Genomic DNA, 18502 nt, shown 5'->3' with positions numbered 1-18502 from the left:
CTCTGCTGCCAACACCATATTTGATGCATTGTCCGTTGTATGCCGACATGGTTTTCTTCTTGTAGGTCCCAGCTGGCAAGCCCCTCTCTCAGGCCGGCTGCAATGTTTTCCCCGGGATGGTCGTCCGGGAAGTAGGACGCTTGAAGACAGCGAGCTTTGAGATTTAAGTCTACATCAATGTAGTGACCCGTTAGACTTAGGTAAGGCTCTGCTATACGGCTTGACCACAGATCTGTAGTTGTTGCAAAAAACTCCACAGTTCATCTCTGCTGCAACTTTCTGTCTGCATTTTTTGTATAGCTCAGGTATGGCTACCTGGCTAAAATGCATGCGTGAGGGAATTTTATACTGCTTATCCAATGTGCCGTAAACCCAGGCTTAGTCACTATACTAACAGGCATCATATCTTTCGCTATCTATCATTAAAAGGTTTGGATCTCCACAAAATGTCAGAGTTCAAATCACATTTGTACCTTGAAGTATGACTGTCTAGGTCCAAGGCCTTGTGCTTACCCATTTTAGGTAAGGGAAAGTGGCTGACCACAGTCCAATGATCTTAAAACTAAGGTCAAACAGTTACTATGTAGTAGTGCTGTTCACCTGTTCTCATTCCAAAGAAACAACCACAATAATATTTCTTAGAAATAAATAAATAGAAAACCCCCCAAAAAACAGGAAAAAAACCAAATTAACACCTTTGCACGTTGGGAATTATATTTATTCAACAGTATTTTAAATTCGAAATATTTAAACTAAAGTGCACTCCGGTCGTACTGATGACTTCATGCTGCCAGCGTCTCTAATTTGATCAAAAATTATTTCCAAAAAGAGCCACAAAACTCAACTTGGGAAGTGCTCTGTACAGGGTCCAGGTCATTGGTATTGCTTGGCTGCATTCGTAAATGGCCACAAGAGGGTAACAACGGCAGATTTTAGATCAGACATTTTCCGGGGATTTGCCTCACGTGCACATCAACATATATTTTTTCACCCATGGTGATACATGAGCACATAGCTTTTTCATGCCTCTTTTCTTGTACTTTGTAATGAGAACTTGGCTAAAAGCATGAAATATGACACAAAGACATTTTCAACACACTGCTGTGCGTGACCCACTTCAGCTTCTTTCCCACCCAAGTAACAAAATGTGTTTTCAACTGGAGAGAAGATTATGCAGGAACCTGATATTAGCACACACACACATTCACATGCTGAACTGTTGTTATTTATTTTAATTTCCTATCTGTAGCATTTTTTTTTTTTTTTTTTTTTTTTTTTTTACTTGCTCTTATGTTTCCACCTGTCATGCTGCTGGAAATGGGAATTTCTCTTCAGAGATCAATAAAGTATCTATCTATCTATCTAAATGAGTGACGGAACGAGCACAAGCGAGCCAATTTACCATAGATACGAACAAAGTCGATCTGGCACATGTTGCTGGAGTCCAGGTGTTTTTCAGATGAGGAGTGGATGATTAACTCCAGCTGTGTGCCACAAACTAAGGAGGAAGGAGGAAAACACAAAACGGATATTAAAAGCGGATCACGACAACTTGAGATTGAACAGCTAAAAACCCAAGAATTGACGCTGACTCGATTAGTGACTCATAGCAAACGATCATTGTGACATGCTACAGAACAGAAGGCTGGATCCCAATGCTAATTGATCACAGTTCATTGCAAGGAAGGGAAGGCTCATTGCTAGATTGGTTCCAGGTTGGTTCTGCAGAGGGAGTAGTAGTGACAAGAACCAGTTACAAAAACACAGGGAACCAAGGGACCAAAGTAAAATCATACAAACACAGGCCATGATATGTTGGCATGAAAACGTAATAGCAATTGGCAATAAGATCCTTCGATCAGGATTTTTGCTGCCGATCACAGGTAGAGTGCGATCACCACTGATCACTGATACTGATCACATGGATTGACAATGAATTTGTAATCAAAATGATGAGACCTTTTGTGTACATGATGTGAAAAAAATGAACCATTAAATCATTTGAATTCAGACATGTTTTCCTACACCTCTTCAAGGAGGCAGAAAAAAGAAAACGAGGGCAGCAACTGTTCTGTCAAAAGGACAACTAAAAATCATTTCATTGAGAAATATTTACATACTGGCCACTGGTAGCGGGACTCCGAGGCCGAGAGCATTGCATTTATAAAAGTTTCCGCTCTTTCCACACTTTCCAAAAGTTTCAGATCCAGGTGGCTGACGAACACTGCACCCGACTCCAAAAGACCAACGGATCCGGTCGTTTCCCTCGCCATGTAAACAACACCTGGGAAAGGCTGCTAATCCAGCTCAGTGAAATGAATGATTATTTCTCATGAAATTTGCTTATCATTCCGAATATCACACTCGGACTGGCAGGTGTTGCTAAACGTCAGCTGTGCGAACAGCCTGCTGCTGAGGAACCAGCTGTCTCACGTTCATGAGCCCAAAAACGCTCCATGCTCCGTCAAGTGCTGGTACTTTAAATGGCGTATTTAATTTTAACACGCTTCCCTGCACAGCATTGTTTCGTGCATGTGCTGTAGGACGACAGGTTGAAAGAACATTCACGGCAGACGTGCTGCTGCCCTGAGATCAGTGAGTAGGGAGGAAAGGACGCATCACAACCAGTGGGGCTTCATCAGAGCACCGGTTGTTGTGACCGTCAATGACAGGTAGAGATCGCCATTCACCAATCACGCTGAAATTGTCCAATCATCATTGGTGACCCTTCGATCGGAGCATCCCTAGTTTGCAACATCCATGCATTTCGCAGATCATGCTTTGATGTCCTTTGAAAAATTGGTGGTCTAAGAAGGTTAGATATTGGCTGCAGATCACAGCAAGCTTATTCCAATTATGCGACTTAAGCCTTGACTTGGCCTTGCAAAAAACAAAAAGAAGACGTGAGCATGTTTGTGAGAATAGTGGAGCAAGGCAACAACATTGTTACAATGCAGTGACGGCTTGGTGCGTTATGATGAGAAAATAACTGATACTGTAATTTGACAGGGCATTTTTGGCACACAGACTTGAAGGTAATTCATCTGGTTTCCATCACAAACACTCACGGCAGCAGAAAATACTTACTCACAGTTGGGCAGAGATGGTTTGACTGTTCTTGGGTACAGGTATGTTCAATTCACGAAATGAAAGCTTCATTTGCCTCTGTTGAGAGCAAATGAATATGTCAATGTGTACAGAAGCAGCCAGGGTAATGCAAATGTGTATCCTATCTGTCGACGTCCATTTCCAGAGGCACTTGGGAACAAGTCTGGAGCAGGATCACAGTTCCATGGCATACTCGGAAGAGCTTTAGAAATGGGCTGATAAGCATCCCGTGCTCGCCAGAACGCACAAATATTTATTCAAAACCAGCTCAGCAGCTGGGTAATGGCTGAGCAGCACCACGTCTTCAGACCCCAAGTGCTGCAGAGTCAAGTTATTAAAGTCTATAATTATCTGATATAAATAATAACTATGGCTTCTTTTTCATTTCATATAAGCAATGGCATGCACAGATGGACCCCTATTTGAGTTTGTGTGTGAATCTTTCACAGCAATGCTCCCAAGCCCAAACCGTGGCTCCTCCCACTCCTTCTCATGCCGCACGATGCTGACCTCCAGCATCAGATATCTAAACACGTTTTATGCTTTCATGTGTCAAGTTTCATCTGTTTTTATTTGAATCTTATTGGATTGTTAAATGTATTATTAAATGCAAAGTGGACTGCTTATTTAGTTTGATATGAACATGAACCAACAACATCACAGTATAAGTGAATATAAATCAGAATTAAAGCTGTTATATTTTCGTACTGGTTCTACTAGGGTGCACTGTACTGTAGGGCAAACACTAACACTAAGATTTGCTCAGATTCTTGTTGATTGGCTTGGCACTGCGGCTCTTTTCCATTCCTACTCGTCTAGGAGACGGGACAGTTTTTCAGAACAGTCTGTTTCATTAAAATGCTGTGGTATACAGGATTTGTTCGTAGCAGGATTTGTTTGTACCGGTGTTATTTGATGAGCGTGACCCCCTTCATCTGCTGAAGAACAATGATGGTTCCACCAGGTGGTACCGTTAAGGTGGTCACGGTGGTCCCATTTGGGCAAGCTCTCAAGATGTGATGCCTGTTGTCGTGAGGAGTTCTGTACAGAGGAAGCATTATTTTTGTTCAAAGAAGATGTTGTAGGAACCTCATCTGGCATTGACTACCAACACTGTGGTGTCTGTTTTGAGGCTGCACCATGTTCAAAAGTGACTTCACTGGAGTGCCAGAGCAGCAGCTCAAGAAAGAAGCTCCGTAGACCAGTTCTCTTTTGGGCCTTTTAGCTCACATGGTGCTGATGGCGATCAAAATATCAATTACACTATCAAAATTAAAATATATATATCTATAACAAATTAGCTGATGATAATAATCTGAGTGAAATAATAAGGCTAATGAAGACTAAGTAGTAATAATGATGTTGATGCACAGTATATAATTATTATAGGGCCAATAAATGGAATGTGATATTGCAAATTATAAACAAATGCATACATATCCTCAGAACTATTATTTAAATAAAAATGAGAATATTATAATTCTCACAATGAAATTATACAGCCGTATTATTTAGCACAGATAATCTCATGCTCTACACAGACAGTATATCAGGCTCTACAGGGAGCCTAATGAAGGACCAGGTGGGACAACAGCACTGCTACTCAGAGTATTCATGTAGGTTTACTTACAAGACTTTGCAAATCAAAAACCTAAAGCTCATAATCTGTCTTCGAAAAGAGACAGAAACTCTATTCTATTGATGATCCATCAAACTATATTGGAATGAGAGATCCTGTATGTTTGTTGTGGGATTGAAATAAACATTCTTAAATAAACATTCTTGTTGCTCATTTAAAACAGGGATAATGTGTGCTTTGTTTGAGTTTAAAGTGCACTTTTGGTGGACAAACTTTGCTGATGACTCTCTTTACAGAGCACGGTACTTATCATATTATATAAGTATATAACAGTATTCCAATATGGCATCTGAATTTTAATGAGTTCATTTGAAATACCGTTAACTTCGCCTTGTGATTGAAGTTGACAGTACGTTCTATTGACGGCACTGCAAGTTTCAGCTCCTACTTTGTTTCCGCTGATCAGCTGCTGTGTTACCCACAATGCACCGCGCTGTTATATAAGTACGTCCGAACTGCACAGTTTCGGAAGAGTTTGCGTTTCCGACTGAGACTCAGATGTCTGACACTGACCGTACTTTGCCAGTGAACGGGGACGGAACCCCTTGCCTGGACAGTCCTTGCGTAGCTGATGTGAAACTTCTTTCCGGACTAATTTGCTTCTTTCTGATGGTTTAAAAGTAACCCAGAGGACCAAGTCTTCCGCATTTGCTCAACGCTATGATGTTGAATACAGACGAAAGGTAGGACGACACCTTTGTTTTTATCCCAGTTGTTGGAACAATACTTCATTTCCGTCACGTTTTCCAAGTTTCGGTTTTCTGCAGAGCTGTGGAAATATAATATTCCACAACGGCAAAATATGGGAAGTTTGCCGTTGTGCTACTCTAACGTCCAATCACGGATGACTAACATTTATTTATATATATCATTTATTTACCTTAAAGTACTTTTCTGACAAACCCAGAACCCGGAATGGCTCGGTATATGTTACAGGATATTGTTACATATGCCTATGTCCTTGCATTTGAAACCTTGCCGAGATCCCAAGCGAAGTCCAATTGCGTTATTTATATCATTGAATTCATTTGATCATTAATCCTTTAAACACTAATGCAATACGCTTGGATTTTTTCCTTTGTAATGCGAGTATGAAAAGTGCCTTGTGGGCATTATCCGATGTTTTTATCCCAAGTGACGTCGCCTCAGTCTCCACTCCTTCGTTGCCCAAATAACTTCCTCATTTCTCCGTATTGGAGCATGCACTTTATAGACAAATATGTTTAAGTAAAGCACTAATAAGTTATTTGTTTGCGCATGTCTTTGCACATAACCGGATGGATTTGTTTTGCTATACTGCTGCGCGTGTCCTCCGTGTTATCGCTGTTTGTGTGTACAAATGCCTTGGAGATGTTTTGATCACTTTCATGTACAAGAGCTGCTTGTTTTGTTTTGGGTGGACCATTGTGTCCGAATAAACGCCACGTGTGACGTAATCCAGTTAAAACCAGTGTAGCACTAAAATAAATGTTTTGATGATGATGATGATGATGCCGCTTTTAGTCAGAAATTTATGAGTTTTCAGACTAAATAAATGTATTCATTGCTAGACTCGTTACACGCTTCACACTTATATCATGAGGTTTTCAAGCCTTCAGCATGTTCCATTTTTTTGGGGCGATAACTTATCATACATAATATATCGCCAAAACAATCCATGTGATGAGAATTTTGCATCACTCGATAAATACGATAAACGCACGACTCACTCGCTGCATTGGACTTGGATACATGAATAGAATGAGACTGTGACAGCACATCATGCTCTCCAGCTCCACTGCGTGACAACCGACATTAGCGTGTAACAGTTGTGGGGAGTTTGGAGGGCATTGGGTCACGATCAAAGTTAAGTTATTTTTAATACAGGAAACCTTTAATAATGACATTGGTCAACTCTGAGTCCCTGGATCGGTGTCAGTTTTATTAAATCGAGCCAATGCCTTGGTTCAAATCCACACATGCAGGGTCTCCCGCTGCACTGGCGCCTCGGCGAATCACCGTGCTGAAGATGGTTATATATTCGATGGACATACGGTCTGGTATTAGCGGGAGCATTCTCTTCTGTGTCCCAGATCCCAAATTCTGGGATTTAATAAATGCCCGTGTGAAACCTTCAGAGTTGCAAATTTGTTTTCAGGATAATGTTTTCACTTTTCATGTTTTCCTGACACTGACCCCTAGTTGCCTTCTCAAATTAATGCAAAATCAACAACAGAGGTGAAAAACGGCAAACTAAACTCTGGTATCAGTTCGGAGAAATATTGATCTTGGCAGATATCCAAATTGAAGTATCAGGATTAGATCATAAATCCATGTGGATTGGTTCATCCTTATGTGTAATTTGTGAAATGTTTCCGTACTTCGGCTGTTTTTGGGTCGCAATGGTCCTGGAGCATCAGTCATTTCTGGTATTGTGCTAGCGTTGATGAATTAAGCCAGGGGTCGGCAGTCCAAAATTTTCAAAGATCGATGTTGGACCAAAAAACAAATCTATCTGTAGTGTACAAAAAATGTACAAAAAATGTGAATCCTTGAAGCCTGATATGAAGGCAACATGGTCTCTTGGTGTACATTAGCAGCCGTTTAGGGCTTGGTATCACTTAAACACTTTCAATACTTCACGATGATACTGGTTCCTAATACATTTTTCTAAAATGTAATGTAGAAGAAAAAAAAAAACCTTTCAATATTTTTACTGCATAGATTTGTTAAATACATGTTTAACTGAAGGTATTTTGTAGTGAATATATTGGCAATATGTGTAGAATGTTTGAGTAAACTTCACATCCAGTATATGTGCTGAACTAACATGGCTTTAGCCTGGCAGTGAAAATGTGGGAAATTTGTGAAATTACACATTTGATGCCGTTAAAGAAGCAATATCCATCCTTCCAGAAGGAAAATTGTACGCTGTAAACAAGTGAAAACTTTGTATTTGTTAATTCATTTTCAATTGCCTGAAAACAAAAACAAATAAATCAATATGTCGGCCATGCGTTTTTTGTACTTGCCTGGTCATGAGTTGTAGTTAGCATGGTGTTTCGTGGTGTTTTGTATGTGGCCTTTGATGCTGTTTGCGCTCTTACAGGGCCACTAATTCTCTGTCAGCGATTATATCATGTGAAGCGAGAGACAGAGTGAGCTGGGACAATATTAGACTTGGCTGTGGAGGTTCTGTCAGCAGAAGGCATCAACTGACCTACATCAGGCCGGTTACATAAAATCCTACTGCTTCACTAAGCAGACTCACTGCCTGAGGAGAAGTGAGAATACGAAAAAGGTATTACCTAACTTGACAATAAATTCGGGATGCTCTGATCGATCAGCCACGTAATGTGATCTGCCAATTTCAGTGTGATCGGTAAATGCAGATCACAACAACCCGTCACGTATGACAGCCGGCACTCTGAAGCTCCGCTGGTTGTGATGCGTCCGCTCCTCCCTACTCGCTGCTCACTGGACAGCCGTGTGTCTGCCGTGAAAGGTCTTTCAATCTGTCATGTAAAGTTTGCATCCTGCAGCACATGCACGGGACAATGCTATGGTAGGAAGCGCCTTCAAATTAAAGACCCCATTTAAAGCGCTAACACTTGACGGAGCGCGGAGAGTTTTCCGGGTTCATGAAAGTGAGACTGCTGGTTCCTCAGCAGCAGGCTGTTAGCGCAGCTGACATGTGGCAACACCCACCGGTCCGAGCATGGCATTCGGAACGCTAAGCTAATTGCCCAAGACATAATGATTAATTTCACCGAGCTAGATGACCAGCCTTTCTCAGGTGTCGTTTATGCAGAGACGGAAACCACTGAGTCTGTCGCCGTTTTGGAGTCGGTAGCAGCGTTAGCCACCTGAGTCTGAAAATTTCAAATGAGCCTTTACTCTTTATAGCCCTGTTGTGAGTGTTGCAGGCAGCTGCTGTAAGTAAGTGAAAAAGTACCTAGCAATGTAACTTACTTTCAAAATCAAGTAATCTGTGAAGTAGCTAAGTTACTTTTTAATTCGGTAATCAATAGTCAATAATCAATAGTCTACTAATGGTCTACTTGGAGATCAGATTACATCTGATTTCTACTTCTACTGCAACTAAACTGTATACAAATTAAATAGACCGATGGGGCTGTCTTTTAAGGGGACATTGGTGTGTCTGCTTTCCACAACAAGCTGTAATTCAATCAAGCACAGCCAGAGCAGCGCGGGTCTTGAGAAGTCTTCTCTGGGAATACCGCTCTTCTTAGAGAAGTACTTGCATCATTTCTTTTAATTTGAAATGTAGTCTCATCATATTTTGGCCTTTGTCATTTATTTGTTTTTTAACTGTAGTTAAGCGATCATATTGGTTTGATCTTTGGTTCCTCTGATGCACATATTTTAGACCAACATGGAGAAAAAATTGTAACCATTTTTTGTGTTGCTATGTGTATCCAGCTGGCTGGGTGAAACAGGTCTGTTAAGTGGGTTGTCTGTGTGACCTCACCAATAACTCGGTCCCAAACTTCAGCAGACAAGGTCTTGAATTGTGGCCAAAGATTCTCTGGCTAAGAATGGTGTCTGCCTGGCGGTGTCTATGACTTGCAACTGTAACTCAAGATGTTTTCTCAGCTGACTGGTCCTCTATTTGCAGAGGTGTTTACAAGACATGTGCTTGTTCATAAGTGCCTGCCAGCAACATGTGGGACTCGCAAAAACCTCTGGATTCAGTTTTGAATGGCATGATTACAGTAGTTAGCTGATGGAGTTGAACAAAATAATTATTTGTTTATCCAGACGCAACACCAATAAGTAGGTCAGTACAGGGTGTACATGCAGCGAGTACATACCTGCTCAGCTGGTCGAGTGGGTCCGTTATGCTGGTGTCTTCTAACCCTTGTTGATAACTCTCTGCTACAAAGAAATTTAAGGTTTGTGGTCTTGTGCACTGAAGTAGAAATAGTATCTGAACTCCATTCATAATCTGTGTATGTTTCGTTCCATCATATTTTTGTTTTAAAACAAAATGCAAAAACTGCAAAACAAATAACCCAGCTAAGTTATCACACGATCTTCCCACATGAACTCAAACCTTCACATTTTTTTCTAGAAGTTGGCTGCAACCTCTTACTGAAGGTTTAGAAACAATTCCACTTCTCGGCTTCAGTCTGCATCTTGTCGTAGAAGAAAATATGTTTGTGTCATGTCAGGGAGTTCAATGCAGCTAGCTGTGGCTAACATCTAGTAACAAAACATCCAGCATTACTGTGGGCCATCAGAGATACTGACATCATGTATCAGTTTAATATGGTTTGGAACAAGCAGGCGCTTTAAAATAATAATAATTTAGTGATTGTGGATTAATAGCAAGCCAACACCGTTAATTCTCAACTGCGGACAGTGGATTTCGTTTTCTTCATCTGATGTGTTTTCTTGTAGCTCCTGGTTAGTTGAGTCCCGTTCAACCAACACAGTTCCTCATGCTCCAGGGCCTCTGTGGTGCTCCTGATGCCCCTCACCCACAGCTGAAGATCCCGGGTGGGCGAGGGACTGTCAGGGATCATTCTCTAGGATTGCTGATCCACAAGGTGACCACTTTTGCAAAACTCACACTGACCTTCACATGCAGTATGCACACCCACATCACACATGTATGTGACCGTATGTAAAACCACCCAGGTGATGGGAAGTGACTGTTTCGACCCGGCCAGACCTCTAATCCTGCTGATCGTGGCAGGTAGTAGGATTATAGGTCTGGGATCGGTTAGGTCATTCATAAACATCTGTGCAACTAAGTCCTCATGGCCATAGTTGCACAGATATGAAATGAAACTTCACAGCTGAGCTGCAGATACATTATATCTTTACGGTTTGCTGTCAACCACACTGTGATCTTTCCTTCACAGCGGTAAAAGGCACTGAATGTTGTACAGGCATGTAATGTGCTTAATTGCTTTTCCCAAATGTATGATGCATTTCTTTGATGCCTGTGTGGTACTCTTCAGGATGAGAAATTGACTGTGACACAGTCTGCTCTGGGGAGTGGGGAACCTTCATTTCTACACTTCCGCTACCAAGTGAGTGAGCGACGCTCCGCCTCTTGGGATACAACACTTTCAGATGAGTGCCTCTTCCTGAAGATTCCTGCTGGGCAGCTGGTGGAGGGAAGCAAAGAAGGGTCAGTGACTACTTTATACATTCAGCCTTGACAACAGAAAATACTGCATCCCACTCATTGATTGGATATGACAAACCAATCACCTCTCCTTTTGTTCCCGGTGGATATTAACTGAACATCACTGAACATCTCTTGTCACCCAACACAAACACACTCCATCTTCAGCTCTCAGACTCCTAGCGAGTTACTTACGAGTGGACATCCCAGAAACTACTACAGAGCATCAAAAAAGCAAAAGCAAAAAGAGGCTGTTTATTTATTTACTTTATCCATGTTAGTTGTTATTGGACTGATAAATATCTCCTGAAAAGATTCGGGACTGTAATTGTTATCTGCAGTGACCTTAATGGAGTGAAGATTAGGGGTATCATGATTCATTTGACCAATGACTTGATGCATTTCATGGTTTGAGGTTGTCTATTCGATTCAAGAACGATATTGGTCCATTTAGAATGATACTATTCGTTACAATTCAGTGATGTGAAATCTAAGCCAAAATTCTAAGGTGTGCAACTGTGAAATAATGACCAGGATTCCTGTTGTTTCTTGGAAGTATAAATTAATATACTTCACCTGAGATTGCATTAACAGCAAGTAAACCTAACAAAAAAAAAAAGTATGATTTAATTATTTTTTTTTTCATTATTTCTACACAGACAAAAATGAACTAAGTCTATTATTGGTTTCTAAAAGTAAATATATTCTTCAAATGTCAAAATAATGAGCAGTGATTGAACCTACTCCTCTCATTTTAATGAGCAACAGACCACCAGTATTTATCTGCGGTCAGTTGGCTAGTTTGCTTGTGTTGCGGTTATATTTTTACTTCACCTTAACAAAACACCCCGTGACCCATTTAGAACATTCTTGCAAAAGTCCAAAATGTTTCCAAACACTGAATCACAACACTGGCTTAATCATTCCTCAGTCCACCGCTTTGATGCTGTTGTTGTTTACTGCTCAAGCAATGACCTTATGATATGACATCACAGTCACAGACAGGCCAAATCAGTCGAGTGGCGCTTGTTCATGTAGTAAGAAAGTTCAGAAAAACACATACATGAAGTCTGCTGTGATGAAATGCAATGCATTGTTTTCTAATATTGACACAATCGATTATTCAATGATAATTCGTGATAATTCAATGATTTTTAGATCAAGATATGCCGTTCAGAAGACCAACCTGTCAAACACACGTCGACGTTGTGGGATTGTGGAGATATTAATCGAAACATCAATCTACTAGATGAATTGCTGGATGCAGAGTGAAGAACATTTACATTTTTAAGCAAGTTTATGTGAATAAGTTTGTCAACAGTTTTCATGTTTCCATTATAAGACAGTGGAACTAAATTCATGACATTGTTACACTATTTAAAATCACCAAGTGGTGAGTGGCTAACATATCAAGAAATGTGAAACACATTAATGGTTGACTCACTATTGCATCCACACTACCACTATGGCTGCTGTGAATTAAACTCTACATCTAACACCACAGTTGCAAAGCGCATTTGTAATTGATGGTTTGTTTTGATAACAGTGGAACACCCTGCTGTTGTTGCTGACAAAGTTCAGTATTAGATGTTTGGAAAGTGAACCGGACTGATCAAGTCTTTCACTCACACACAAAACAAAACATGCTTCACAATGTTCAGTAAAAATCAAAACATGTAATAAAAGTAAAGTATGCATCATCACATGTATGCCTCTTTCTTTTGACTTCAGGCTGACTGCTCTGCTGGAGTTTTCAGAGGAGAAGCTGAAAGTTAGCTTTGTTTTCCTGTGGTTTCACAAAAACAGAGACGATCTATGTAAGTCCAACAGTTTCTTTTTTTCAATTTTAACACATTAGCCATTGTCTTCACTGCAAAGACCACAGTTGTCACTTGATTTGTCCTGCTTTGAAATCTTGAATCTGTCTTCAGTTTCAGAGATTTCCATCAACAATGCTGACTGAGTATTGCTCCTATACTGTTCTATTTTGCTGTACGTGTACTCATTAAGTACTTGTTGATGACAGCACACGATACATTCTACAGTGTTCCCTCGCAATAGTGAGGATATTCAGTGCATTTGCGGTCTTTACATAGGTCTTCACCCGCAAATTAGGATAGGGATCCAGTGTCCCGACTGATTGTTGTAGACCACTCACCACCATTTCATCGATCACTCCTTTGAGAGGATTTACTTTTTTGAGAATTCTATTTTGGTAGGCTATAGGCTGGATTGATTCTGATTTTTATTTTTTTTTAAACCGTTGATTGTTCTTGTTTTATGAACAAACTAGAGTTAAAAAAATGTCCTGTGTTTAAGGAAGTTAAGGAATGAAATCGCCACCAACCATGGCATATTAAGTTCCCATTCGTTTTAATTGTTCGAGTGAACATGCACTGCAATTCAGTCACTGAAGATATTAGAGCCAGGCTTTTGTATTTGTAGTTGCCCTTACACTGTAGACTGCTGATAAAATATGAATCCGTAGTTTATTTATGGGAGTATTCGGTATACTCCCTCATCTAAAATGTGATCAACCAAACTTGGTGACGAAAGATGCGTGCAGCCATTGCTGTTATTGTCCAACCCAGTCTCACTCCCAATCAATGCTTCCTCTAATTTTTTCTGTGTCTGAGCAAACACACAAGCTCTCTGAGCGGTCACTTGGACCATGGGATTTTACAATTTTCATAATTTGCATTGAGAAATGGAAAATGTGTGAAATGTAAAAAAAAAAAAAAGGTAGAAATAAGACTGTCAATTGTCTTTGTGTATATATATATATATATATATATATATATATATATATATATATATATATATATAGTGGTGGTCAAAAGTTTACATACACTTGAAAAGAACATTGGCTGTCTTGAGTTTCCAGTTATTTCTATAACTCTGATTTTTCTCTGATCTAGTGAGTCTCTCTTCTCTTCTCTGAGGCCATTTAAAAGGGCTCATTGGATAAAAACACCCACAAACGGTACAATGGGAAAGTCAAAGGAGCTCATCACAGATCTGAAAAAGAGAATCATTGACTTGAACAAGTCAGGAAAGTCACTTGGAGCCATTTCAAAGCAGCTGCAGGCTCCAAGAGCAACAGTGCAAACAATTGTTTGCAAGTATAAAGTGCATGGCACTGTTTTGTCACTGCCACGATTAGGAAGAAAACGCAAGCTGTCATATAGCATGGTGGTGGTGGTAGTATTATGCTGTGGGCCTGTTTTGCTGCCAATGGAACTGGTGCTTAACAGAGACTCAATGGGCCAATGAAGAAAGAGGATTACCTTCAAATTCTTCAAGAAAACGTTAAGTCATCAGCCCGAAGGTTGGGTCTTGGGCGCAGTTGGATGTTCCAACAGGATAATGACCCCAAACACACATCAAAAGTGGTAATGGAATGGCTAAATCAGGCTAGAATTAAGGTTTTAGAATGGGCTTCCTAAAGTCCTGACTTAAACCCCATTGAGAACATGTGGACAATGCTGAAGAAACAAGTCCATGTCAGAAAGCCAACAAATTTAACTGAACTGCACCAATTCTGTCAAGAGGAGTGGTCAAAGATTCAACCAGAAACTTGCCAGAAGCTTGTGGATGGCTACCAAAAGCACCTAATTCAAGTAAAAATGACCAAGGGACATCTAACCAAATATTAGCATTGCTGTATGTACATTTTTGACCCAGCTGATTTGGTCACATTTTCAGTTTACCCATAATAAAGTCATTAAATAATCAAACTTCATGATTGTTTTTTGTGACAAAGAAGTATCTGTTCCAATCATTCTATCAGAGAAAAATCAGAAACTCAAGACAGCCATGACATGTTCTTTACATCATGTGTATGTAAACTTTTGACCACCACTGTGTGTGTGTGTGCGTGTGTGTGTGTGTGTATATATATATATATATATATATATATATATACACTTCTTCAAGCAACTTTTACAAATATGTATCTTTATGTGTATGTATTTCTATCTCAAATTGATAAGGGTCATAAATCCTTGAGGCCACCGTATTCTGTGATCACTCGTCATGGAATGGTGAGTCTGTGGATCAGTCCAAAATGAACAAGGAGCAAGTTTGTGCCACTGACTACACAGTTAATTTTTTCACCTGACTATTGTGTGGTCTCTGAAACCAGCACTGCAACGATTCTCTCTCTCTCTCCTTTCTCTTTCTCCTTCACGTAACTCTGCTGTCCCAATTGGCTCGGTGCATGCGCACATTTTGACCAACCACGAGCAACTTTAAAAGAAATCAAATAGCAGGCTCTTCTATTTGCTGTTCGTTCCATTGTGTATGTCGCAATGTAACTTGGCGGATGGTGATCTTAAGCAACGCCGCAATGTAGGAATGGTGGAAACTGCCGTTCAGGAAGGATACACACGGTCGAATAGCACAGTGAGCGCTTAATTTATTGGTCGATTATAAGAAGCCCCATAGTCCAGAAATTGTAATTTATATTCAATTCAGGATAAATTATTGTTCCGCAGCTTAAATATTTTTGTGTGGTGAGATTGTATCTGCAGTGTGCAATTTAGAGGGAACATTGCTCCCAAGGAGTCTCTCGGTGGTGATGGCAGCGTGTGGTGTGAAATAAAGTTGGAGGTTGCATTAAGGTTTTATGTTTTCTATGGCATTCTATGGTGTGTTTCAGTCACAGTGACTTTGTGGCACTGTCAGTGAGGGGGAGAGCCATGTATACACCAAGTGACATCCCACCTGCCTCCCTTTTTAGGAAGCTGATTTCAATATGTTCAATATAGGACGCCGCTTGAGGAGAGTCGCTATTTGAAATCTTTGGAGAAAGACTGAATTGTTGTTGTTGTCGTCCGGTGGTGAGCATGGTGAGTTTTTTTTTTTTTTCTCAACATCCCTCTTCTTCTCTCCCTAGTGTCTATCATCAAGACCTTCCACTACATGGGCTTTGAGATCGTGAAGCCCGGACATCCTTTGGTACCAGACCGCAAAGACATAACATTCATGGTTTACTCTCTGGAGGACAGCAGCTCTGATGATGGCTGAAGCATGAATTCTGCAGGGGCCTCGCTCCCCTTACTCCCATGCAACCTCTCGCTTTCACCTCTCCCTTCACAAGAACCTTTGCCCTGAGTGATGCACTGAACGTTTGGCTCACTTTTGCTCTTCCTCTCAGACAAGCACTTAGGAATGTGCTCAGGACGTGTCTCCCCCAACGATGTCTGGAGAACAACTTTGACTTCTTCTCGTGGAAGAAAAAATTGTTCCTTGTTTGACCTATTGAAGAGACTTATGGAGCGCTGAAATGTTGATTTTTGTATTGTTGTGGGATTCATTTCATTACTCTCATCAAATTGAATAAGTTTGTTCAATGCTACTGTGAGTTGGACGTACTGGACTTTGGGTTTGTTTTTCATTTATCCCACCACAGCATTCATTAGATGTAGACTACACTCTATATTCGATGAAAAAATGGCAAGACTATTTTGAATTGAATGATAGTTGGATTACAGTACATCATCATTGCACTCATGGGTGTCTCTGCTGCTCATGCAGGGGATGGCTTTCCCCTGCTTTTAGACAGGAATCTCTGTTACATCATGAGACTGTTGCTGGTGCCAGCTAAGACGGGCCTCACCTCACCAGTTAAATGTTGTGATGACAGATTTTAAAACTGTTCACTCTACTGAAGCATTTTCCCCATCTGCTAATTTTCCCATTTATGACTTTTCCTGAGAGATCTATTAAGATATTTCTTAAATGTGTTCTTAAATGTGTTATGTATACAATGATGTGTACTCTGGAAGCATCCCTTTTCAGGGGGGGAAGCTTATATATTTCTCACAATTGATCAGGATTTCAGAAAATATATTGAAAATAGAGATCCAGTCATTCTCTTAGAATTGTTCAGGTTTCTAACTGGATTTCTGATTCAAATCCTGCTGTGCATCGTTCCAGGTAGATGTGTCAGTTCTGACTCTTGGAACCTCAGATATATTGAGGCACAGCAGTGAGCCCCTCAGGATACCTTTCAATGGGATCCACCCAGTTAACAGCATTTTTTCTCTCTCCACACCCATCCACAATCCCTGCTGAACCCAAGGGGTGCTTAGCAGGCAAAAGCAATGTTCCCTCCTGAGGCGACTGCCATGAAGCCTTTCAGCCCAAAAGAAACTAGTTTTGCATCAACAAATGTGAATCGCTGGTAGCTATGCACTCCAGCTTGCAGCTGGTGATCTGCTAGCATATCAGGCAGGAGCAACTCCTGATGGTCATGGAGGGGTGTCAGTAGAGGAGCCATCATTTCATCATGTACTTGCACAACTTGTAATGTGCTCATTTTATCCCAGAAACAATTGTGTGGTATATCAGTGGACCTGGATGTATGAAAACATTGGACCTGCTAAAGTTGTTCACTTCACATACCTTCATTTTATGTCACTACGAGTTTACTGATTTTACCTTTTCAGACTACTGCATGCAGTTTTGAGATCAGTAGCAGTTAATGATAATAAACTAATATCTCAAATTCTGTTTCATCCTTTTTTGTTGAACCAAATTGTTTATAAATAAATGCAAAACAAGTATTGCAATTGCTATATCATTGTAATCGATATTAGTGTGTCATTGTTCCCTCGTAAAATAGGTAATTAAGTTTTATTTAAATGTCAGTTGGGCACCCACAGTCACTTCCCACTCGTCCTGCTTAGCTCCTCTGTACAGGCGATCTGTTGATACGTTGCGGACTCCTGCAGTGTGGAGGGCTCTCAATGACGCCAGATGCTGGTCCGCCCAAGTCCATACTTTGACAGCTACCTGATAAAGCCGGGTGTATCTGGCGCCGCCCTGGTGCTTGATGTAGGCCACAGCTGTGGTGCTGTGGGATCTGAACAGAATGTGGGCTGGACACAGAGAGGGCGCAAAGTGGAGCAGAGTTCTGTAGCTTGCTATCAGCTATCAGTGGCCGCCTCCCAGACGCCGCTGATGCTCTGCAACCCACACGTGCCGCTGCCCCAGCCGATCAGAGACGCATCCGTGAAGACCTGCGCCCAAGACGTGGTGCACCTGAGCGAAACTGGTCTCTGGACCCTTTGCAGGTTGTTTCAAAACTGAAGGTCTCTTTGGGCTGGCGTTCAGAATAGACGTCAGCTGTCTCATGGGGAGAACGCGGGCCGGGGGAAGGTGGGCTGAGTCCAGCATGCCCCCCAGGAAGGTGTAGATGAACCCCAACAGCGCGATGTGCTCCAACACCAAGCTGGTGGGCACTCGTGACTCCATTTCGGACCTGGCTAAGATCAACCAGTCGTCCAAGTACGTCAGAATACGCAGCCCCTGTCTCCTTAGTGCCCTGTCTTGTTGGGTACCAGAAAGTACCTGGAGTAAAACCTGGTTTGAGAGGATCGCTTTGGCACTAGCTCGATTACTTCCTTTGACAGGAGTGCATGGACCTCCTCAATCAGGCGTGACCGCTGGTTCGCCACGCGATGCCGAGGAACCTGGGAGATTAACTGTGAAACTGAAGGGCGTGTCCCTGACCGAGTATTATCTCGATCCATATGGGCAGGTGAAGACACAGGCGCTTCGGAAGATACTCTGTCAAGACAGGCGCCCTGAGCGCAGGAGCGGACCCGCCC

At 41.3% G+C, this 18502-nt stretch overlaps 1 protein-coding gene across 1 annotated transcript; it reads left to right on the top strand.

The window, feature by feature from the left end:
* The first annotated feature begins 5201 nt into the window (after window positions 1–5201).
* Window positions 5202–17449, top strand: oaz2a (ornithine decarboxylase antizyme 2a). Its single transcript, XM_053886560.1, is given in 6 exon segments — window positions 5202–5430; window positions 10151–10217; window positions 10219–10299; window positions 10717–10889; window positions 12618–12703; window positions 15784–17449. Coding segments are annotated over 6 exon segments (561 nt in total). The 5' UTR covers window positions 5202–5407; the 3' UTR covers window positions 15915–17449.
* The last annotated feature ends 1053 nt before the right edge of the window (window positions 17450–18502 follow it).

The sequence above is a fragment of the Synchiropus splendidus genome, chromosome 14, assembly GCF_027744825.2.
Source record: "Synchiropus splendidus isolate RoL2022-P1 chromosome 14, RoL_Sspl_1.0, whole genome shotgun sequence".
Taxonomy (NCBI): Eukaryota; Metazoa; Chordata; class Actinopteri; order Syngnathiformes; family Callionymidae; genus Synchiropus; species Synchiropus splendidus.
Note: the sequence above shows the minus strand (reverse complement) of the source record. Positions and strands in the feature narration are given on the sequence as shown.